We start from the raw sequence: 24348 nt of genomic DNA on the forward strand, positions 1-24348 counted from the left end.
GCTAGTGTACTGAGTAGGGAAACCCAGTGAGGCCTATTCAGGCTTTTCCTGGGCTTTGTAGAATTTCTTCATCTAGAGTATAAGGTAGAAGCCCTTGAAATGGACTTGTGACCTTTTATAGGACAAGGTTAGTTAAAGAATTACGGGTTGTTGCCCCCCCCTTTGTGTAGCAAATGTGTGTGTGTGTGTGTGTGTATGTGTATGTTTGTGTGTGTGTGTGTATGTGTGTGTGTGTGTGTGTGTGTGTGTGTGTGTGTGTGTGTGTGTGTGTGTGTGTTGGGTATGGAACCCTGGGCTCTGTCACTAGTAAGATGTTTGGATCAAAGAACCAGAGGAATACAAATTCCATTCAAATGAGTTGCATGCATCCAAAGACAAGCACTTCTGTGGCCACTTGCTGGTGTCTACCTAAGCCAAGTCTCTCCTTAGTGGTGGTAGTGGTGGTCACATCTGGATGAAACTGTACTACGTCACTCCTGAGATTTAAGTATTTTTTATATTCTTTAGTATGTGTTATTACCACTAATGGAAAAGAAAAGACCTTAAGTTGGTGCAGTTAAATTCCAGCTTTGTTCTAAAGGGCATCTAAATGCTATAGAAAGGACCTAAGAATGGAGCTGTGGCTCTAAATGACCTCTCTTGACGCCTCATGGACGTTGGTGAGGGCTAAGTTATGTTTGTAGTAAATGGTTACAGGAACAAAAGGTAATGAAAACACCAGTCCCACTCCTGGACTGCTCTGCTAAGGACAGCATGTAAACCTTCCCACTTGGCAGGTGATGGAATTGAAACAAAGAATTACATCATTTGGCCAGCTCTTCAGCTAGAAGAAAAGGACTTGACTCGGGGCCTGTGCTCCAGGAGTTGTACCCTGCCACTGAGAGCTCACAGCGGAACTTGAGAGTTCCTGTCCTCTCCTCCAGGGCAAAAGACATGACTGAACGGTTTACTGTGTCTCCTCTCAGGCAGACTACAGTTTTCTAAGAAGAGAAAGCTGGTATAGTTAGGCGCATACTACAAATGTGTGAAATTGAATGCCTGGATGCTGAACTAGGGAATACAGGGCATGTTTAGCATTTAAGATGTGGTAAAACCTTCATGAGCAGCTCATGCCTTTGATCCCAGTGCTGGAGAGGTATAGCCGAGCAAATCTTTGTGAGTTTGAGGCCAGCCTACATAAGTGAGTTCCAGGGCAGGGCTTGAGCTATATAATCCTGTCTTGAAAAAATAAAAACAATCAATCAGTCAAACAAAACACCAACAACCGCCTCATGGGTATGTGTCATTCTGTGTAGTCTTATAGTCTTCTATGTAAATGTGTTTTCTTTGGCTCTTTGCTCTGTTTATATGTTTTTTTTTAAATCCACCTTTCTCTATTCTTTGAGCCCTCCCCCATATTTATCAAAAGTGTTATAAATATCTTTTGTATAAAAAAAGGATTATTTTTGCCTTAAAAAATGTGTTTTTAAGGATCAGATTCCAAGGATAAATTTGAAAGTATGCCATTTTGAATCTGTTGACAAATATTTTTGCTGGGTTGATTCTTATTAACGAATTATACCAGGTTATTCATCCTTATCAGTGTACAAGAATACCCATTTCACTCCATCCTCACAGTATCTTCAAAATATTTGCATTTGTTTCATACATACTTTAAAGATTCTTCACAGCACTGATCCGTTCAAATGGCTGTGTGAACTTCTAAAATATTTTCAAAAATATGCTTTAGAGGTAGTGTTTGCACAACACTGTACACATCTGAAATTGCTGCTTTAAAAACAGTTTGTTTTATGTTCTATGACTTTCAGCTCAAAAAGAAAACAGCATCTGTTTCCATGTTTGTACGTTTGTTTCCATGTACGTGCGTGCGTGTGTACGACCCTGCAGACAGGCAGAGCTGAGGCACCAAGCTTACATTGTGAGCCTTGAAGTGCTGCAGCTTCCTGTGTCACACTCTTGAGATCGTGCACTGAATAGATAATGTACGCCGCTGGCTGGTTACATCCGGTTGCTGGGCCTGGCTGGCCTGTCAAGGGTTAAAATGGTTTACTGCAAAGCAGTATTTTACTTGCCTGGAGGAGATGGTGTCCTGCGGACACTGCAGTGCAGCTGTGACGCACTTCAAATAAGCAGCTCAGGAGACCCACGTTTAGGATCAGCTCAGTGAGGAAATGAATTGACCTCCATCCTAAACATCCCTGATGGGCATGCCTATAAAATATAGTATGTATGTCATATAAAATAGTGCCTGTCAGCCACGGCATACGGCTGTGACATGTGTGTCTCCAGCCTTGTCAGAGCTCTGCCTCACCTCGATCTGGGCGTAGCAACAAGTCTCCCTCCCCAGCATCTCTTCTTTTCAAAACAATCAGCTGGGGTTCTTTATGTAAATCTCTTCTGGTTATATTTTAATTTTATGTAAATATCTGCCAATTTTATTTTCACTTCATTTTAGTAGTGCAAAATAATTTTATTTTCACTGTATTTTAGTAGTATATTTAGAACATGATTTGTCAAGCTATTAAGATCTTTGACTTTCTGTCGTCTATATCTGTTACAGATATAATTTGCAGTACTAATGTTTGCATTTGAAATGAGTGTAAATACCCAAGATTTGATTGTTTTCTGATTTTTTTGTCTTGTCATGTCTGTTTATTTCTTTTGGCTGTATGTGTCCTAATCTCAGCCTTTCTGTACCTAATAATTGACAAATATTTTATGTATTTTCTTCATTAAAAATGTTTCCTTGAGTCAAAATCTAACTTGTTTCTGAATTATTGAAAGCTGTCTTAGCTATTCTTATGGATAAACAGCATAAAAATTATATTAAATTCCAGATTCTACTTGGGTTTTGAATTGAGTTGTGATAAATTATAAATTAATTTTGGAAGAATTTATATTCTGTGATAATCTTCTAAATCAGGGATTTTTTTTGTGAAATCCCATATTTTTTATATGCATCACACACATTTTTATTATAGGCTAGCTTATGTTTATATATGTATATACTATTTTTAGTATAAAAGAAACCTTATATATTTTAATGCCTTGATTATTTATTTTTATATATTTACCTGACAACCAGTCGATTCAAACTTGCATCTAATTGTTTTCTAGTTTATTCTTTTGGGTTTTCTATATCTAATAATCATATACCTAGAAAATAAATTTCCCAATGTTTAGACCCTAATACTTAGTTATTTTTTAATTCTTACTAGACCTAGAGAAATATTAAGTGACACTCCTTCCATTTCTGAAGATGAGTGAGTGTTAATTTTCATTACCTTTTTTCTTATTAAAATAATCATATGATTATGATGACCATAATTTATAATACACACTTTCAGTTGGATTGGTCTGACCAAAAAGATGGTTACCACTACCTTAGAGTTGTTCATAGCCATCTGTTGTCATTAGCAACAGGTTAGCACTGCCCCCATCCCCCACGTCATCATCAGATTTTGCTGCAGTGTAATTAACCCTTGCAGCAAATGGAAAAGAATGGCGTCGTTGCGTGTATATGTGTGTGTGTGTGTGTGTGTGTGTGTGTGTGTGTGTGTGTGCGCGCGTGTTTGCGTGGGTATGCACGCACATTCATATTGTCACATTAAATTCTTACCTTGTCTGAGAGCAAATTAAAATCAGGCTTTATATGGAGGAAACCCAAACAAGACAGTTTTTGAATGTCTTATATTTCTGAATTACAAGCCACATCCTTTTCTGATAATAAGGAATCACCAAGGTAGAAATTAAAAAAAAAAAAGCTACCATTTTCTCTTGCATAGCAGGGGAGGGAGAGAGTTGAGTTTTCTATCAGGATCTTTTGTCTTTATTATAACAATAATAGCTGGGAATTATTCCTAGGTGTCAGACGCTGCTGTGTGGGCTGAAGTGTAGTAACTGATTTTCTCTTCATAATAATTGCGAGGAAGGGACTGTTGCCACCCACTTTTATAGATGACAATACAGGCAGTCAGAATAACAAGTTTTTTTTATTTTTGAAAATACTGTTTTGTTAACACCACAGTGGTAAACAACTTTACGTTTGTGTTTCTTTACAGAACATTGATTCACAGATAGTTCAAAACCCACAAAGAAGCTAAAGGCCTTTACATTAAATGTCTTTTCCCAAAAGTCTTCCCTTTATGCCATTTTTGTCCTCAAGCAATAAAATTTGATTATGCACCATTTAATAAGTCACATTTACATAGCAAAATAATGAAGGCACAGCTAATACAAGCAAACTTAAATCCTTCCTATTTCTGAGCTGGGGTTGGGGATACACACTTGGGTTGGTTCTTCAAGTATATACTTTTTTCCAAACATTAGCTTCATTGAGGAGTTCTGATGGTTTTCACAGCTACTTGCTAAAAGCTACAAGACAAAAAGACTTCACAAAGTCAAACTAGGCAACACTGGATACACATGCTTTACAGAATTGCTACATTCTACATCTCTTCAAGTAAATTATATTTCTAAAATGCTATAAGGGAATTTAATACTTAAAACATTTGGGGTAATTTTTACGATTTTGTAAACAAACACTACCAAGAAAACAGATAACATGAGACCATTACAGATGAACACGTGTTGACAATATTATACATGGAATACACCCTTATTTTTGGAACCGTGTTCTTTCTGTAAATTCAAATATTCAAAACATTTTTCACAACTTGAAATGGCAGTTTTTCTAGCCACATAAACAGTAAATGCTGTCAGTCCAGCCTTCCTCCATGCCTTGTCTCCTCTGGAGTGTAAAGCTGATGTCTGGGTTTGCAAAAGCAAAAGTCTTAAAGATGACGTCGTTCTTGGGTTCCTCTTCCTCTGCGCTGGGAAATGTAAAGAAACTGAAGAATTAAGCATTGAGAAGAGTTCTGTCTTAGCTTGGGTGTTAAGGTGTAGTGTGATGAATGGATTTCAACGTGTGACGCACTTTAATTCCCATCTAACTGACAACCTTTCATCAGTCTCAAGTCTGGTTCTCACAGAAGAGCAGGGAGAGAAAAAAAATAAGTTTAATTAGGCCGTTTAAAAAAAAACAAAACAAAACAAAAAACGTCTTTTGCATCTGTTTTACACAAATCAAAGTTAGATTAGAAACGGGCTAGCCAGAATCTACTTGATTCAATTTAATTTTTGGAATGTTAGAATAGATTCACATTGTATTTTGGGCAAATTCTGAGCCTTTTAAAGTCTCCCGACATCGGAAATAAAAGGGGCAGGGGATTTGTCACCTGTCAGCTGCTGTGCTCACTTCTCGGCAGAGTCGGGACCCCCAGTTGCGCCAGCTGCAGCCTCCTCTTCTTCCTCCTCCTCATCTTCTTCTTCCTCGTCGTCTTCATCATCCTCTCCCTCCAGGGTCCACGCGCAGCCCTCCATCTCTCCGGTGAGTTCCTGGATCTTGGCGAGTAGGGGCTTGTAGATATCATTGTACTTCTTCTCCAGAGCCTGGAATTCCTTGTCAAATTTCGCCTCGATCTTATCGCAGCGCTTCTGCAGCTTTTTGAGCGCCAGAACCCGGCACTTGACGGGATTGGGCAAGCTCTCGATAAAGTCATTTTTGGGCTTGGGCGCATTCTCCGCGGGGGCCTGGGGCTCCTCGGCCGCGGGTGCAGTGGCACTGTCACCGGTTGCTGCATCCTCGCCACCCTGAGCGCCCTCCATTACCTCGTCCTCGGCGCGGCTCTCAGCGGGTCCCTGCTTCTCGGGGTCGGCCATCGCTATTGCTTGGCTCAGCTGGGCTTGTTTGCCGCAGTGGTCTGGTGGTTGCGCAGTCTGCGACTGAGCTGGTCCAGAGAGGTCCTGCAGCTGTGACTGCGGCTGGTCCAGAGTGAGTCTGAGGATGCGGCAAACGCTGACGGCTGTGGTGACGTCCGCGCGGCCGCTTCGCGGCTCGCGGCAAGTGAATGGCTGCTCACTATCAGCTGATGGCTGTGCGCACACACTGCACCAAATTGTTGCTATGCTGCTATCTCCGAGGTCTCTAAAGCCTGCCACTTAGACACCCAGCCCTCAACATCCGCCCCCACCCCTGCAGAACTGGCTGGAACCAGATCGAGGCTGAGACTGTATTTTTCCATACCTGTTTATACAGCCCCCATCTGTTTACTGTGTGCTCCCCCTCCCATCTCAGCTCTCCAAAATCCGCAATGCATCTGCCCAATCTTGTCGGAAATGCACCATAGCTGATGCTGGTCAGCCTTGGTCATGGGTACATTTCCAAATCTTGAATGCATCTTAAATTCACTTCCAAAGAACAGAAATGTGGGAGAACCATTTTCCTCCTTCTCTTTCGCAGACCTGCAGTGCGTGTATCTGCGCTGACCATTTTGGGTTCCTAGAGCAGCCAGTCAGACATCTCTGTTGAACCTAGTTACATATATCCTAGTGGCAAATTGTGTCGGGAGGGACCTTGGAATTGCTTCTGTAAGAGTTTGCGTGGCAAATTTCCACGCTGTGCGTACTCTGGTAATGTTACCCACTGAAGAGTCCACACAGGTGCCTATGAAAAGAAAGCGAGGGTAAATAGAAAAAAAGGCAAAGCCCTTGGAATGTCCAACCATGTGACACTATGAAAAAACGCTGTCATGTACAGATGTGTAGGGCCAAATTCAGCTTCTTTTTGAGAGGCTCATTTCTTCCTGAGAGCAGGTTAGACGTGCCTATAAAGGCTGGGCGAAAAAGGTCGTTTTAACACATCTTGAAAAGCATGTGTTTGGTCCTCCTCTTCCTTAGGGACCCACAGATGCTTCAGCAGCCATTTGTCACCAAACACTTCACAGTTAACCATCTGTTCTTTGAGTCTGCTTGTGGCTTGTCTGTGAGAGCATTTGGAAAAGACCATAAACATCAAAGTCGTGTTTTCTGATAATGAAGTGATCTTTTATTTTTTACCCATTCAAGCCAGAATTAGAGAACCCAAAATGGTCTGCGCAGACTTATTTATTTATTTTGTTTTATTTATTTACTTGGTTAGCTGGTCTAGTCTAACTTTAAATTTCTGATCATGATGGGTGTGAGCTCCAGGTCCTTCCTGCCTCCTTAGAGCTTCTGGAATAAAGAGCAGAGCACAAATCTCTTCGGTGGTTCCTAGAGGATACATTCATTACTGTTTAGGTCCATTTTTCTCTGTTTGGGTCTTGCAAGAATTTTACACACATGAATTCCATAAGAGATTTCTATCTTTTGGTTCTTACGTATATCAAATTAATTATATGTAAATCTTTTAGTGCTCAATTGCCTTAATTATATGTAAATCACAGAGTAAGCACTGGATTTTTTATGTAAAACTATTGTTTTAATATGCAAAAATAGTAATGCAAAAGGTCTTTCAAAAACAAATACCTTTGTCCCTCTGATCAAAGAAAGTAAATTTTTACAAAATATGTTTTTAACGTACTTATGAGCCCTTTCATTTGTTTTGCTTCCCTCCCCCTTATCCTTTTTTACATTATATTTTTGTCTTTATCTGTTGATGGAATAGTTGCACATTTCATAGTCTGCCAGTTCTATCATTCCGACCGTGTGCTTCTGGGAATCGGTCTTCAGGCTTAGGATCAAATGGCTTATCTGCTGAGCCACCTTCCTAGCCCTCTTTTAAGACTTTTACTTTTTCACTCACAAGATCCTAAAATTTAGACTAGGCTGTTAGTAAAGCCCAGCATTTGGGGAGTGTTTCCACAAGCAAATGTGTTAATGTAAGCTCTGTCTAATTAAGAAGAGAAGAGTAACTACGCCCCTAAAATACCCTTGGGGCCTTTCCCCTACAGTGCATGTGACACATTGATCTATATACTGTCTTAGTAATTCTGTTCTCTTGTTTTGTTTCTGGAGGCTGTCCTGTAACTCTCTCTGTAGACAGGCTGGCCTCAAACCTAAAAAGATCCACCAGCATCAGCCAAGTGCTGGCATTAAAGGTGTGTGCCACTACCACCCGCTTAAAATGTGTTTGTTTTGTTTTTTAAGACTGGGTTTCTCTGTGTAGCTCTGCTATCCTGTAGCTTGCTCTGGAGACCAGGCTGGCAAGACATCCATCCACCTGCTCCCCCATCCCCCGACCCCCGCCGCCCCCTCTCTGAGTGCTGGAAATAAGGGTGAGCAGCACCACCACCACCCTAATTCTGTACTTTTTAAATTGTCATGAATTTTCATATGGCTTTTGGAGTTTACCATTTTCACAAGCAAATGCATTTGATACTCATCTATATGGTCATGTACATTCTCCATTTGTTTCACTGTATTGTCGAGGAGTATTTTCAGTAATATTACTTTCCGTTTAAAAAATGAATAATGTCACTGTGGACATATGTCTACAGATTTCTATGTGACCACACCTTTATTTCCTATGTAAAATTGCTGGGTTGTTTGGTATATTTAACTTCATAAATAACCGCTACACTTTCTCCACATGGCTATGATGGTTTGATTCCATACAGGAATGTGTGGAAGCAATCGCTGTTCTGTGTGCTTTGTTTTGAGACAGAGGCTCTGTACCGTGCCAGTTTGTGTGCCAGGCCTGGAACTCGCTCACCTCCGCATCTCGAGTGCTAGGATTGCAGTGTTCTCGGTGTCCTTTATGATGAATGACTCTGGATGTTTACCAGTGTGCATAATTACCATCCTTACATTTTCCTTGGTAACGTGCATTTAATTCAGTTATTCATTTTCTAAATGTCTTATTTTTGCCGAGTGTTGGATGCAAATTCTTTGTGAAATATGTATTTTATACATATTTTCTAGACTGACTTTTTAGTTTTATACTAGAAATCAGAAGTAGACTTTAAGTAGGCAAAAGAAGAAGAAGAAGAAGAAGAAGAAGAAGAAGAAGAAGAAGAAGAAGAAGAAGAAGAAGAAGAAGAAGAAGAAAGGGAAGGTTCTTTACAGCAACAACTCACTCTTTGGTACCAAATTCTGTATAAGTTACTTGCTGCTGTAGTAAAAAGCAACATATGGAAGAAAGAATTGATTTTGGCTTTTGGTTCCAGTGGCATGAAAGTCCATCATGGCTCTGGCAGCAAGAGTCAGCGGCATGGCAGCTGGAGTAGGATGCTGAAAGCTGCCATTGTCAGCAGAGAGCATGACCTGGAAGTGGTACAAAGCCTTCAGTCTCACGCTTCCGAGGGCCGTACTTCCTTCAGCAAAGCTGTGTCACATAAAACCTCCCCAAATCTCACTGCCTACTAGAGACCAAGTATTCCAATACGCGAGTCTAGGGGAAAATTCCCATTCAGAGCGCACGTATGTGTGCTGTATCTACAATACTTTCATTCCAAGTTCCCAACTGTGCTTCTCAAGTTCTGTATTATTTTTGGTGTGTGTGTGTGTGTGTGTGTGTGTGTGTGTGTGTGTGTGTGTGTATGTATGTGTGTGGGCGTGCCTGCCTGCCTGCCTGCCTGCCTGCCTGCCTGCCTGCCTGTCTGTCTAATATACAAATACAAACTGCCAAGTCCATTTAGGACTGCCGTTCCATCCTCTTTTCAGCTTGAGTTCTCTTCAGTATCTCTGTCTCCTTATTGAACTCAATTTTCCAATGCTGAACTGTCTTTGTCCTCTCATTCAGCCGTATTTGTGTGTTCTATTGAGTGTTACTCAGGCTTTCATTGAGGTGTTGGCTTATGTCATCTTTAAACTCTCTGAATTATTTGATGACGGTTACAATTGTTCTTTCATATCCTGTGTCCTGGGGTTTGTACTTTTTCATTAGGGAACATTTCTGTAGTATATTTCTGATGTTGCTATGCAACCTGGGTATGTAAATTTCTGTCATAGGTTATGTGTCTTAGTATGAGTTTTCAGGCTGCCTGGTTAGAGATGTGTGTTGTTGCTGCCCAAGTTTGGATGATTTCAGGTCAAGTCTGAGGAGTTGGTAGGTCAGTCCTCCAGATGCTTAGTTTGGTTATGGATTGGGTGAATGGGGGTGATTCCAACTCAGTGGTGAGCAAGAGATCACGGTACAGGCTAGAGAGACACCTCAGTGGTTAAGAACACTGGCCCAGGACTTGATTTCCAGCATTCATATTGTATCTGAATAACATTTATAACCAGTTCCGTGTGAATTTGATGCCTACTTCTTTCCTTTGTAAGCACTAAGAGTGTATGTGGTGTTCAGACATTCATGCAGGCAAAACACCCATATATAATAAAATAATCTTTAAAAGGAATGATGTGGGTAAGCTTTAGGTTAAGAAAACTTTTGAAGGGGCTGGAGAGATGACTCAGCATTTAAGAACACTGCCTGCTCTTCCGGAGGTCCTGTGTTCAATTCCCAGCAACCACATGGTGGCTCACATCCACCTGTAATGGGATCCGATGCCCTCTTCTGGTGTGTCTGAAGACAGCTACAGTGTACAAAATGAATAAATCTTTTTTATTCAGAGGCAGAGGCAGGCAGGTCTCTTTGAGTTCAAGGTCGGTCTGATTTACATAATGAGTTCCAGGCTAGCTAGGATTAGGTGGTAAGACCTTGTCTCAAAACAAAACAAAACCCCAAACAAACAAACAAATCAAGCTACATGAGACCTTACCTCAGAAATGGAAAGGAAGCGAGATCGCAGCTTGTGACAGCAGCACTTTCTTCTGTTCATAGGTCCTATGCAGGAACCCAGACCTAGAAATTAAAGAAAAAGGAAGAAAAAAGAAAACATTTGAAAAAGAGAAGGAAAAAAGGGAAGGAAGGAAGGAAGGAGGGGGGGAGGTGGAAGGAAATGAATGAGATCCTTCAGCTGGATCCGATTAGGTTGGATTTCAGTCATTGCTAACCAAGCTATGCCTAGGAGTGTGGTGATGCTGTGGATAGGCTGAGATCTTTTGCTTCACCAGCCTAGGGCTGTGTACAAACTGAAGCAAGCCTAGGAATTTGGAATGCTGTGCAGGTGGATCTGATTAAGGCTGTGCTGGTGCCCAAAGTACGCAAATGGGACCAAGTCTTTTGGGGTTGGAATGGTGGAGACAAGACCACCCAGACTAGGCAGAAGCACTAGTGTATGAGCTGATGGAATAGCTCTAAGGACTCAGGAGAGTGCGGGCAGGCTAGTCTTCAGGGAACTCTTAAGACTGGGCACAGGGTGAGTGCCCCAGATAAGGCATGAAGGTTGGTGTGACCGACATGGGTGGGCTAAGTCAAGTAAGCTGACGGGACTGGGCTGGCACAAAGCATGTGCAATGGAGAAAGTCCTCAGGGTCTGGTGATGGAGCAGAGTTCTGCAGGTCATCCTTTTGAAGAAGTAGGAAGTCATTGGAATCTAAAGAGTTAAAACTTTCAACCCATTTCCTAAAACCAGTGAAATTGGGAATGCAGCAGCCCACCGCTGGAGGCTGTGGAGAGCCTCACTGGTAGGGAAGTATGCAGCAATGAAGGAGGGTATCAGTCAACAAAAGACTTGGAATAAGCTGGGCATTGGTGGTACACGCCTTTAATCCCAGCACAGGAGACATAGGCAGGTAGATCTCTGAGTTTGAGGCCAGCCTGGTCTACAGATTGAGTTCCAGGACAGCCAGGGCTACACAGAAATACTCTTGAAAAACAAAACAAAACAAAACAAAAAAAAAAAAACTTTGAATAAGGAAACTAATAAGGCATCTCAAGGACTTAGAGAAGCAGAATGCACCAAACCTGTTGGAGTCTGGGACGAGCTGCACAAACCACTCAAATTCAGTCTCAGTAAAACAGAGATGGTTTATTGAATACTACATCTGAAGGCTGGTCGATCGGAGTCACAGTTCAGCTCTCAAGGGTGACCTAGGTCTAAACAAAGCCTAAATCAGATCGAAAGGAACGACAAAGAGAAGAGCCAAAATAAACTTGAAAACAAATATATGTGGTATGAATGGAATGAGAGTTGTTTTCTTGGCGAGTGTAAAGAAATTCATCCAATTTTTAAAATGAGAAGAGTGGCTTAATAGTTAGGCATAGAACAGAGCACAGCCTAGATCTGAACCTGTCTGCTCTGGTTTTCCTTTGTGTTGCAACATTCATTTGTTAGGTGGGAAAGCACGTGCAGAATTTGTCTTTCGAGTCTGGCATTTAACATGATCTCTGATTCCATCCATCTTCCTGAAAATGACATAATTTATCCTTTATGGTTATATAATACTTAATCATGTATATACATCACCTTATTATTTATCTGCTGATAAGCATTGCGGTACTGTTCTTTGTCAACTGGGTACTGTGGTAGGGTGTAGGGTGGCCAAGTCTCCAGACACATCTGTGATTGATTCTCTAGACTAAAGTTAGTCTCTGATCATGTCCTGTGGGATTGCCTTGACTGCCCTCATTGATGTAGGAGGACTCACTGTAATTGTGAGCAGGACCAATCCTTGGGTGTTGGGTCCTGAACTGTATAAAATGGAGGAGTGAATGTGCACCAGCATGCATTAATTCATTGCTCTCAGCTCGTGACTACAGATATAATGCAACCAGTTTGCTCAGGCTCCTTCTGCCTTTACTTCCATCCCATAATGCATGTGGAATTGGGAACCAAATAAGCCCTTTGACCCTTAAGTTGCTTTCATCAGGAAATTTTATCACAGCAGTGGGAAAGAAAAGTAATTACAGGCAAAGGTTGGTCCTATAACGTGACTGTTTTGGTTAGTAGCACAATAAATATGGCAGCGCAGGCATTTCTTGGACAATTTCATTTCCGCTGGATTTATCTCTCAGTAAGTCTGTTATTGGTGTTTAGAAAAGCTGCTGACTTTCGAACACTGATTCGGGATATTGCTGCTCTAATGAAAGTATTTATCAGATCTCAGCCTTATTGTGAAGTCTATGATATATTAAGGATGGAATCTTATTGTCTGAAAATAGGGATGCTTTGTGTCTGTCTTTTTATTTATATTACTTTCATTCTTCTCTTTGCCTTTTGCTCTGGCTATGATTTCAGACTATATTGAATAAAGTGGGGGGGGGGAACATGGACACCCATTTTTCATGCCTGATTATAGAGTAAATGCTTTCAGGTTTTTCCCATTACACACACACACACACACACACACACACACACACACACACACACACACACTGGGTTCTTTTTCTGTTTGTTTGTTTGTTCGTTTGTTTTTTTCCGTCTTCACATCACTGATTTCTGTTTCAATCCTTACTGTTTCTTTCTAATTGCTACTTCTGGATTTGTCTCGTTCTTGTTTCTGTGCAATGTTAGGCCATTTATTTGACATCTCTGAAGTTTAATGTGGACACTCATGGCTCTAAAGTTCCTACTTAGAGCTAGTATTGCTGTGTCCCTAAGGTTGTGGTAAGTTGTATCTTAACTTTCATTTGAACGTATGGATTTATTAATTTTCTTGCTGATTTTCGTAACCCATTATCCAGTCTTCATGTATTGGCTTAGTTTTTGTAGCTTTTCTTACTGTTCATTCCTGAGTTTCTTCTATTTTGTGATGAGATACAAGGAAATTTTCCAGTTTCTTCTGTACTTATTGACTTGCTTTATGACCTAGAATGTACTCTATTTTAGAAAAAGTACTGTGGGTTGCTAAAATGAATCATATTCCTCAGCTGTTGGATGGAATAGTCTATGGATGTCAATGTTACATCCACTTGTTCTATGGTCCAGTTTAACTCTGGTGTTTCCCTACTGATGTTTTTGATTCTTTCTCTTTCTCTTCCTCAACCTCCTCCTTTCTCTTTCTCTCCCTCTCTCCCTCCTTCCCTCTCCCCCATTCTATCCCTCTCTCCTTCCCTCCCTGTTCTCTATTCTCTCCCTCTCTCTCCCTCCCACCCTCCCCCTACTTCCCTCTCTCTCTCCCTTTCTCCCTTTCTCTGTCCCTTTCCCTCTCCCCCTTTTCTCCCTTCTGCCCTCCCTCTCTCCTCTTTTCTTCACTCTTTTCACTAGAATCTATATATCTTTTAAATTTATATTTTGTCTCTTTTTAAAAATTTTTTATTATTTATTTATTTATTTATTTATTTATTTATTTATTTATTACTTATTCACTTTACATCCAGCTCACTGCCTCCCCTCCAGGTCACCACCTCCCACAATCCTTTCCCCCTCCCTGTGCCCTTCTTCTCTAAGTAGGTGGGCCCCACCCCTGGGTATCCCCCAACCCTGGCACTTCATGTCTCTGTGGGGCTAGGTGCTTCCTCTTCCACTGAGGCTAGACAAGGCATCCCGGCTAGAAGAACATATCCCATGTACAGACAACAGGTTTTGGGATAGCCCCTGCTCCAGTTCTTTAGGACCCACAAGAAGGCCAAGCTGCACATTTGCTACATATGTGCATGGAGGCCTAGGTCCACCTCATGTATATTCTTAGGCTGGTGGTTCAGCCTCTGATAGCCGCAAGAGTCCAGATGAACTGACTCTATTGGTTTTCCTGTGGAGTTCCGATCCCCTTCAGGGCCCACAATCTTTCCTTCTGTTATTTCATAAGAGTTCCTACTCCTTGTTCAGTGTTTGGCTCTGGGCATTTGCCTCCCTCTGAGTCAACTAGGTGGAGCCTCTCATAGGACAACCATGCTAGACTCCTGTCTGCAAGCATAACAGAGTATCTATCATTAATAGTGTTAGACATTTGGGTCTCAAGTTGGGCTGCATATTGGTTTGCCGTTCCCTCACTCTCTGCTCCATTCCCCATTCCCGCATTTTTTGTAGAAAAGATAAATTTTGGGTGGAAAGTGTTGTGGTTGGGTGGTGTCCTGCCTGGCTATAGTAGATGGCCTCTTCAGGTTCCATATCCCCAATGCTGTGAGACACAACAAAGGTCACCTCCATTGATTCTTGGGTACCTCCCTTATCCCAGGGCTCTGTCTTGCCTGGAGATGCTCCCCCCCTTCCCTACCTCCGTCAGTTGCAGATTTCCACTCATTCTCATGGCCATCTAGACATCTCTCCTGTCCTTCCCCTCACCTGATCCTCAAACCCACCCCTCCCCCAGGACTATAGCATGAACATCTCATATCTTATGGCTAATATTCACTTGTAAGTGAGTACATACCATACAGGTTTTTTGGGGACTGGTTTGCCTCACTCAGGATGGTATTTTCAAGTTCCATGTATTTGCTTGAAAATTCATAATGTCTTTGTTTTTAATACTCAAATAGCATTCCATTATGTAAATTGACCACATTTTCTTTTTTTTAATCTTTGTGAACTTGAGTATTTCTTATTTACATTTTGATTGTTATTCCCTTTCCCCGTTTCCAGGCCAACATCCCACTAACCCCTCTCCCTCCCCTTCTATATGGGTGTTCCCCTCCCCATCCTCCCCCCATTACCATCCTCCCGCAACAATCACATTCACTGGGGGTTCAGTCTTAGCAGGACCCAGGGCTTCCCCTTCCACTGGTGCTCTTACTAGGATATTCATTGCTACCTATGAGGTCAGAGTCCACGGTCAGTCCATGTATAGTCTTTAGGTAGTGGCTTAGTCCCTGGAAGCTCTGGTTGCTTGGCATTGTTGTTCATATGGGGTCTCAAGCCCCTTCAAGCTCTTCCAGTCCTTTCTCTGATTCCTTCAACGGGGGTCCCATTCTCAGTTCAGTGGGTTGCTGCTGGCATTCGCCTCTGTATTTGCTGTGTTCTGGCCGTGTCTCTCAGGAGAGATCTACATCTGGTTCCTGTCAGCCTGCACTTCTTTGCTTCATCCATCTTGTCTAATTGGGTGGCTGTATATGTATGGGCCACATGTGGGGCAGGCTCTGAATGGGTGTTCCTTCTGCCTCTGTTTTAAACTCCCTATTCCCTGCCAAGGTTATTCTTGTTCCCCTTTTAAAGAAAGAGTGAAGCATTCACATTTTGGACCACATTTTCTTTATCTATTCTACAGTTGAGGGAAATCTAGATTGCTTCCTGTCTCTGGCTATTACAAATAAATCTGCTATAAACGTAGTTCAGTAGACTTTGCTGGATGCTGGAGTCTCTCTTGGGTATATCTGAGGACTGGTATAGCTGGGTCTTGAGGTAGAGCTCTTCCCCGTTTTCTGAGAAATTGCCAAATTGATTTCCAAAGTGGTTGTACAAGTTTGTAGTCCCATCAGAAATGGTGAGTGTTAACCTTGTTCAATATCCTCAACAGCATGTGCTATCTCTTGAGTCTTTCTTAATCATAGCAATACAATCTATATTTCTATGCTGAATATCCCACGTTGTTGAATTTCTCATCTAGATATTGAATTGACTTCTTCATTCTTCTGTTTATTTTGAGTGATCTTTGAAGTCATTGATGATTAAAAAAAAAAAAAAAAGCAAAGCCCTAAACTTTTGAATTATTTGGGAGTTTGACCATTTTTAGGAATTCTGGCTTTTCTGAGAATTGGTTAACTTTGAGACAAATTGTGCTGCATTGCTTTTTTTTGCCTATGCATGTTTCTAGGTACAGCTTATGTGCATGCTGGGATGGTATCCTTCCTGGTTTTATGAATAGGGTCTTCTGGGTGGCCAGCTTTCTTTTGAGGGCTCTGCCAGCCACAGAGTAAAACAAACTGCTGTTAGAATACCAGCAAAATAAATTATTTAGACAAATGAAATCCAACTAACTAAAGCCAAGAACTATACTAAGAACTTTAGGGGAAAATAGTACCAAATAAAGTATGGAGTTTAAGCATTCATGATGATTAAAGGAATAACAGTGAAGACTACAATAAAGTGGCTGGGATGGGGGTGGGGGGAGAAAATGAAGATGCAAGGTTAAGTAAAAGAGGAGGAAGGAGAAAATGGAGCTCTGAGTTCTGCGTTAGAAGGAACCAACTCAGCCTGTTCATCTTAGCTCTGTGACAGGGAGTGGGTGCACTGGTAAATCAGGGTTCAGGTTCAGGTGGAAGTAGCCTTAGGGCCCTGTCTCCACAGGAATCCTCAGGCAATAGGACCCCTCACCATGGAACTACCTACATTCGCAGTTCTCAAAATAAGCAGTCTCAGAAATGCTCCGCGGAAACCGAGCTCAGGAAGAAAGGAAATCTGTATTGTCAACTTTTCCAGATATTGATAAAATCTCCCCTTGGTATTTATGTCTCACTTCTTAGTTTATGCTCCTGTTTGTGAAAGAATACATAAACACATGGGCATCAGTCTACCTACCTACAAGATAGAATTTTGATCCATAATGTGCATTGACTTGCAGAGGAAAACTAAACCATGCAGGAGGCCAGATCGCTCTGTCAGCCTTTCTATTTTTCTCAGTAACGTCTATAACAATCAGATCAAAATGATCAGGATTGTAAACAGTTAGCAATCTTCTTTGTGACCCAACTACCAGTTTAGCCAGAGAGAGAAAGAGAGAGAGAGAGAGAGAGAGAGAGAGAGAGAGAGAAAGGACACACAGAGAAAGACAGAGAGAAAGACAAGAGGCACAGAGACACAGAGACACACACACACACACACAGAGAGAGAGAGAGAGAGAGAGAGAGAGAGAGAGAGAGAGAGGAGAGAGAGAGACACAGAAAGGACACACAGAGAAAGACAGAGAGAAAGACAAGAGGCACAGAGACACAGAGACACACACACAGAGAGAGAGAGAGAGAGAGAGAGAGAGAGAGAGAGCGAGAGAGAGAGAGAGAGAGAGGAGAGAGAGACACAGAAAGGACACACAGAGAAAGACAGAGAGAGACAAGAGGCACAGAGACACAGAGACACACACAGAGAGAGAGAGAGAGAGATAGAGAGAGAGAGAGAGAGAGAGAGAGAGAGGAGAGAGAGAGAGAGACAGAAAGGACACACAGAGAAAGACAGAGACAAGAGGCACAGAGACACAGAGACACACACACACACACACACACACACACAGAGAGAGAGAGATAGAGATAGAGATAGAGAGAGAGAGAGAGAGAGAGAGAGAGAGAGAGAGACTGACCCAGTATACACACCTGAGTACTTGCTTAGGATGCCCACCTCTGTTCAGCCAGCCACCACTCCATCAGGCTGTTTTAAAATGGTCCCATTTTCTGCCAAGAGTTGCTCCCTCTGCATTCTTCTGGCTGCTTTTGAGTCAGAGGCGACCATGGCTGACTCTTTTGTTATAGAATGATGTGATTAAATAGGCTTCATTTTTCTCATTTGGCTGGTCTTCATTTCTTTCCACAGCCAGCATGCATGGTTCCTGTCCTGCCCTGGTTTATCCTCCCCTGGCTCTCTCTGAGGTTCCAGTTTCCTCATGTTGGCATCTCAGGTGTAGGCATATGCTAGTCAGATGGGTGCAAATGGTAATTCACTGCTGTTTGCATTTACATTTGCCCAATCACTGGGAGATAGAATGACTGTTAGGACAGTTGTTTCCTGAAGTACTTAAAGGATGTATAAAAAAGCAGATGCAGCTAGGTGTGGTGGAACAAATTTGTGAGCCCAACTCCAGAGGCAAAAGATATCAGAACGTGGAAAGAGCAATTCTCAACTTCATATGGAAAAACGAAAACCACAGGACAGATAAAATGATCCTGAACAATATAAGAACTTCTGAAGGTATCACCATCCCTGACCTCAAGTTGTGAAAACTGCATGGTGTTAGCATGGAAACAGACAGTTTGATCCATGGAATCAAACTGGAGACCAGAAAGACCATACACCTACAGACACTTGATTTCTGACAAAGAAGCAAAAACCATGGTCAACAAATGGTGCTGGTCTAACTGGATGTCTGCATGTAGAAGAATGCAGATAGATACATATTTATCAGTCTGCACAAGACTCAAGTCCAAATGGATCAAAGACCTCAGTGTAAAACCAGATACACCAAATCTAATAGAGAAGAAAATGAAAAGCAGCCCTGAACTTGTCAGTACAGGAGACAGTTTCCTGAGCAGAACACCAACGGCTTAGGCACTAAGGTCAAGAATCAATAAGCAAGCATAACTTTTAAGAGGAGAAAAAGGGTGGTTTGTGTTAGATGGGCTGGGATACAATGGTATAGTTTGATTAGGCAGGTTGATTAGATAAACCAAAGGGGGCTTTTGGTTGCTGGACTTTAATAATTTGATAGCTGGGCCTTGGTAGTCACCCTTAAGAGGAGCAAGTGGCCAAATAAGGGAATAGACCTTGGTGACTAGCTTTAGAAATGCAATCTAACGGTTTTTGGCGATACAGAGGGAATGGGGGACTAGGGCGAAGCCTGTCAGAGCTATGCTTGCCCAGCCTGGTCTGGCTAGACTCCCTTCATTGACATTCTGAGTTTGATTCCAAGAATCCAGGTTAAAAAACCCAAAGCATGATAGTACACACTTGTAACCCAGTAATAGGGAGGTGGAAGGAGGTAGAGCCACAGGGCATGCTGGTCAGCCAACCTATTCTGCTTGGTGAGTCCTAAGCAGTGATAAAAACTCTGTCTCCAAAATCAAGGTGGGTGGCATCTGAGAAATGTTACCAGGAATTGTCTTCTGACTTCGACATGCACATACATGTGCACACGAGTACGTTCAAAACAAAAGAAATGCACAAGTATAAATAAGAGGTAGCTTTAGTTTCCGAAGACAGAGCAATTAGCCTGCAATTATAACCATGGGCATTTTTAAAGGGTATTTTTTTCCCCTTAACTCTAAGGAAGACCTTAAAGAGATGGCATCTGGAGTAGCTCAGGTAAAATCAGTAGTTCAGTTTTATTATGCACTTGCCTCTCGTGCTGCAGATCTTTGCTTTAGGCACACAGGATAGTAGAATCCTAGGGTTAGAAGCTGGGGAGGAGAGTCCCTGCTACTACAGGATGCCCGATGAAAGGCCATTTCCATCACTTTCAACCTATGTGTAGACGCGCAGCTCCCTAAAGCCTATGTGCTCCCATGCTTATGTGCTTACTCCTCGGGTCTTCCCATAGGCAAGAATTCGTGGATGCTTACGTGAATTACATCTTCCAAATTTCGGTTCATGAGTGGTACACAGCCTTCTCCAGTGGCTTCCTGAAGGTGTGTGGTGGCAAAGTCCTCGAGCTCTTCCAGCCTGCAGAACTGAGGGCCATGATGGTGGGGAACAGCAATTACAACTGGGAAGAGCTGGAAGAGGTAAGCTCTGGGGAACAATGGTGCAGCCAGGCAGTACCAGCTGGGTGGGTGTGGCACCTGGGTGGGTGTGCCCCACCCCATCTTCACATGAGTTGCCCTTGAGTAGTTGCTGGAGGTCTCCTGCCTCCTAGTGACTTCTGTAGAAAGTGCAAGTGATAGCCAGTGTGTGCTGTGATGTTTCTGTAAGATTCATTTCCACCCCCTCTCTTTTGGACAGACTGCTGTCTACAAGGGTGATTATTCAAGCACACATCCCACTGTGAAACTATTCTGGGAAACATTCCACGAGTTCCCATTAGAGAAGAAGAAGAGGTTTCTCTGTAAGTATTTATCACATCAGTGGGTTGTTCATGTTTTATGTGACCTTGTGTAAGGCGATGTGATTTACAGGTTAAGGTTAACTTCTAAATGGTTAAAGATAGTAAAGAAAATTAAGCTTCAATATACTTACAATATATTAATTAAAGTGCATTGGAGGCTGTTAGCATACGTGGGAAACAAGAAGATAAAAATAAGAATCATTTCTCCAATCTTCGCTTCGTTTAAGAATAACAGTCACTTTAGCTAGAAACAGTAGTTCTTGTTCCCAGCTACTTGGAGGTTGGGGCAGGAGGATTGCTTGGGGCCCAAGAGTTTAAAATCAGTCTGAGCAACATAGTGATAACCTGTCCCCTCCAAATCTGAAGAGATTGATCTGGAAAGATTGTAGATGAAACTGTGGAAGATTTGTCTTCTGAAAGCTTTGTTGTGATATGCTCCCCTTAGCGTGCAGTTTCCCTGTTCACCATGCAAAACTGAGAGGGTTTGAATGTGGACAGCCTTGAGAAACTCTCGCAATTTCAGAGTATGTTCATCTCCTGGAAAGAAACTCCATACACATCAGCATCACTCCTCATTTCTTCTCTTCACCCAATCTCGAGTTTGTCTGTGGTAGACATTTCTTGCAAATAGAACCATCTAGTATGTAGTCCTTTGGAACTGGCTGAGTAGGGCAACAGCTTTAGAGAATAAAGTGAAGTTAGTCCCCATGTTCAAACCCAGCCTTTTAGAAATGGTTGCATCTTCTGTCTACAGCTGTGTAACCAGGCCCATAAATTAGCTGTGAATAGAATAGAATTTTTATCTTCATGAAGAAAAAAAACTTCTTTGCTTTCTAAGAGTAAGCAGACATTAATATTAACTAATTCTCCTGTTCATGTGCAGAAAAAAAAAAGTGTCTCACCCTAGAACACCTACCCATGTACATAAGCTATTAAGCAGTGTCATGGGAGTTGATAAAGGTTGGGCTGCCAAGTGGTGTGAAAAGCTGTTACTTTCAGGAGAAGCCTTCCTACTGGTCTTGGGAGTTTCCTTAGAAAAAGGCATGTGTAGCTTGAGAGCATTGGATTTAAGGAATTTATTGTCTGTTATTGGTACTATGTTATTAATTCTGGAAGGTTGGCAAGGCTAGTGGTATGTTTATGTGCCTTAGGCAATGCCAGGTAATTCGAAGTGACTGATAAGGGCTGGCACATAGTCCAGTGGCAGAGTACTTGTCTAGCACCCAAAAGAGCCTGGATATAACCCCCTATCCCAAAAGAAAGAAAGGAAGGAAGGAAGAAAGGAAGGAAGAAAAGAAAGAAATCCATCAATCAAAGAAAGAAAGAATGGATAAGGAGTTCATTCTAGTAACTTCTGGCAGTTCAACAATGGGAAAAACAGAAACAGCAACCAAAAGCAGTGTGCAGCTGCTTCCCTCTACGCTGTGTAGGTGAATCTAATTATTTCTGTCAAGTAGCAGTGTGTCACAATAGTGAACTGCTTAAAGAACATGTAGGTGGAGCTCTATGGTGTTTGAAAGGAGGAAAGTAAGCGAGTAGATCCCTAAGAGGAAACAGCCTGAGCTGCTGTTTTCAGATACTTGAGAAAAGGGGAGATCTCAAGGCCACAGGAACTTGGGTTCTTTGCTGCCTGTCTTTTCCTATGACGGTAATTTCTTTCCTCTTTGATTTCGTGAAGGTTCATGAGGACATGCATTCTACAGGGGCTCTAGGACATGTCTAGGGCATACACGTTGGTACCTCAAGAGCATTGTAGTTCCCATGGAAGCCACAGGGAACTTTTTATGTTGCTTAGAAGACTGTATACCATTGATGCCATTTTCTTCTCCTCAGTGTTCCTGACAGGCAGTGACCGGATTCCCATCTATGGAATGGCCAGTCTGCAGATCGTCATCCAGTCTACAGCCACTGGGGAGGATTACTTACCTGTGGCCCATACCTGCTACAACCTTCTCGACCTTCCCAAATATAGCAGCAAAGAGATTATGAAAGCTCGGCTGACCCAGGCCCTCGACAACTATGAGGGTTTTAGTTTGGCGTGAGGCACCCCAGCTTCCCCAAGACACCCATCCCTTCCTTCTTCTGTGGCCACATTGAGGCTGATAGAAAAATATCATGGGAAGTGATTTCTATTTTTTTATTGTTTAAATGGTTTGAGACTTTTGAATCCTAAACCCTTGTCAAGGCGTTTCTGGGGTTCAATAGTAAATGTCTTTTTGAAAAATCAGTGGTTGGGGATGAGCCAAGAACAAAATTGGCTTTAGTATGGGAAGTGGATTTTGTTTTGTTCTGTTTTGTTTTAAACCAAGGTACCTGTTGTTCCTTCATCTGTGAATGTGTTGCAGTCTGCTGGACTTAAGGGCAGTAGGTTTCCCGTCTCCCAGATGTCTGTCAGCCCTGATGTTTCTTCACCATGCTTTGCTGCTGTCTTCCTGGCTCCTCAGTCCCCTGCAGGGAGGACTTGACAGATAGGTCCCTTCTTGCCCGCCATGTAGAGCATTTCCTTTCTCCTCAGCACTGGAAGTGCATGACTTGTTGCAGCCCACCCCAGCGCATAGAGAGAACGGGCTTCTTCAGAACTCCTAATTCCAAAAAGCTGAGCCTCGCCATAGCTCTTGAGTCTATATGGGAACCTTTATGAAGATGTGCTGCTTAAAGAAAATAGGCCATGACTGCCTACTGCCTGGGCCTCCTGAAACACATACAGGCAGCAGCCGCGGGTGGACTGCATGTGTCTTGTCCGCCGTGACCCCTGGATTTACAGTGAATTGGTAGACCCCTTTGACCTTACTTTTTGAAATGCAGGTTGCATTTTCTTGTTTCCATATTGCCTAAGAACAGTACAATTAATAAAGGTTCCCCCTTCTTTATTACGTTATATCTGCTGCTTTCTCCTCCCTTCTTTCCTGTGCTCCCGACTGTGCTCTTGCTCTCTTACTCTTCCTTGTCTTTGCTGCTTGAATCCGTTCCACTCTTCCTTCTGCTAGTGGATGCATGCTGTCTTTTCTGTTTGAAATTTTGTAAGGTTTTTTTTTAAACCTCTGTCTCTAACTGTGAAAATATGAAGATTCTCTTTATAATAGAGTTTTTGTTTATCACATATGAAATGTGCATTGACAGTGATATTTCAGCAGGGGGATTACGTTAAGTCAAATACATGTGTCTCAATAGTGACATGTTTGACTGCTCATCATTGTGTAAGAAAACTCTACGTGGTCAAAGAGTTTATGTAATTCTAATTTTAAATCTGTGGTAGATAAAGTATTTATTTATCTAAACTGAAGAAGTACTTATAGATGGTGATGCAGCACCAAGTCTTGATGAAGGAATGTAGATTTTGCTTTTCCTTTTTTGTTGTTGTTGTTGTTTTTGTTTTTTTAAAAGTTTCTCCAATTGCTAAATTGGTAGTTTTTCTGTCCTTATAAATACAACATTTAAAAAAGATACACAACTATATGAAATGTTTATTTTCTATGTGTCTGCATATAGTTCAATATTATCCAATAAATTTGGTGTTTTAACTTAAAACAATTTGTGTTGTACTTGTGGGAGAGACGCTGCGTGTTGGCCTTCGTTCTGGAGGCTTTCCATGGAAATCTCTGGTCTGGCTAGGTGTGCGGGTTTAGGCGAGGGAAAGAAAACTTGGGTAGGGAGGGGGAACTGCTTCTGCTGCCTCCCCTGCTTCCACTGCTGGTGCTAACCGGGAGGCGATTTCAGGAGAGCAGATCTCTTCCCCAAGTGGTGGTGTTACAGCTCTTATGACAGAAACTCTCAGACCATGGAGTAATTCCTGCATACACTTTTAATCCTTCTGGATGGGATCCTTATATACAGTTTTGGGATGGGTCAGGTTCTGACAGCAGGTACTTCCTATTTGGCCGGAGAGCTTGGGAAGATCTCCATGTTTGGGGGCGTGGTCCTGCTTCTTTGTGACTGATCTGTCTTGAGCCTAAGGTGTTGTCCTTACCTGTGGAGGAGGGGCTTGGGGCATTGCCCTATGGGGCTGATCTGTCTCAAACCTCTCTACAGGAGCCTGGGGGGCGGGGGACTGTAGCTATGTGAGAGAGACCTGATCTCAGG

At 42.2% G+C, this 24348-nt stretch overlaps 2 protein-coding genes across 5 annotated transcripts in view; one reads left to right on the forward strand and one right to left on the reverse strand.

Moving 5' to 3' along the window:
* Herc3 (HECT and RLD domain containing E3 ubiquitin protein ligase 3) overlaps positions 1–23796 on the forward strand; it is a 90283-nt gene extending 66487 nt beyond the window's left edge. Inside the window, exons 23-25 of one of the 3 annotated variants that reach the window (XM_006236584.4) lie at positions 19765–19948; positions 20166–20268; positions 22102–23796. In XM_006236584.4, coding sequence (XP_006236646.1) covers positions 19765–19948; positions 20166–20268; positions 22102–22310 — 496 coding nt within the window. In that variant the 3' untranslated portion in view covers positions 22311–23796. 3 annotated transcript variants of the gene reach the window in all.
* On the reverse strand, positions 3974–5844 carry Nap1l5 (nucleosome assembly protein 1-like 5). Of its 2 annotated transcripts, none has more exons than XM_006236587.5 (2): positions 5238–5829; positions 3974–4832 (listed from the first exon to the last, which is right to left on the reverse strand). In XM_006236587.5, the coding sequence occupies exon 1, from the start codon at positions 5719–5721 to the stop codon at positions 5254–5256; it is 468 nt and encodes a 155-aa protein (XP_006236649.1). In that variant the 5' UTR covers positions 5722–5829; the 3' UTR covers positions 3974–4832; positions 5238–5253.
* Positions 23797–24348: the final 552 nt, after the last annotated feature.

This window comes from Rattus norvegicus, chromosome 4 (assembly GCF_036323735.1).
Source record: "Rattus norvegicus strain BN/NHsdMcwi chromosome 4, GRCr8, whole genome shotgun sequence".
Classification (NCBI taxonomy): Eukaryota; Metazoa; Chordata; class Mammalia; order Rodentia; family Muridae; genus Rattus; species Rattus norvegicus.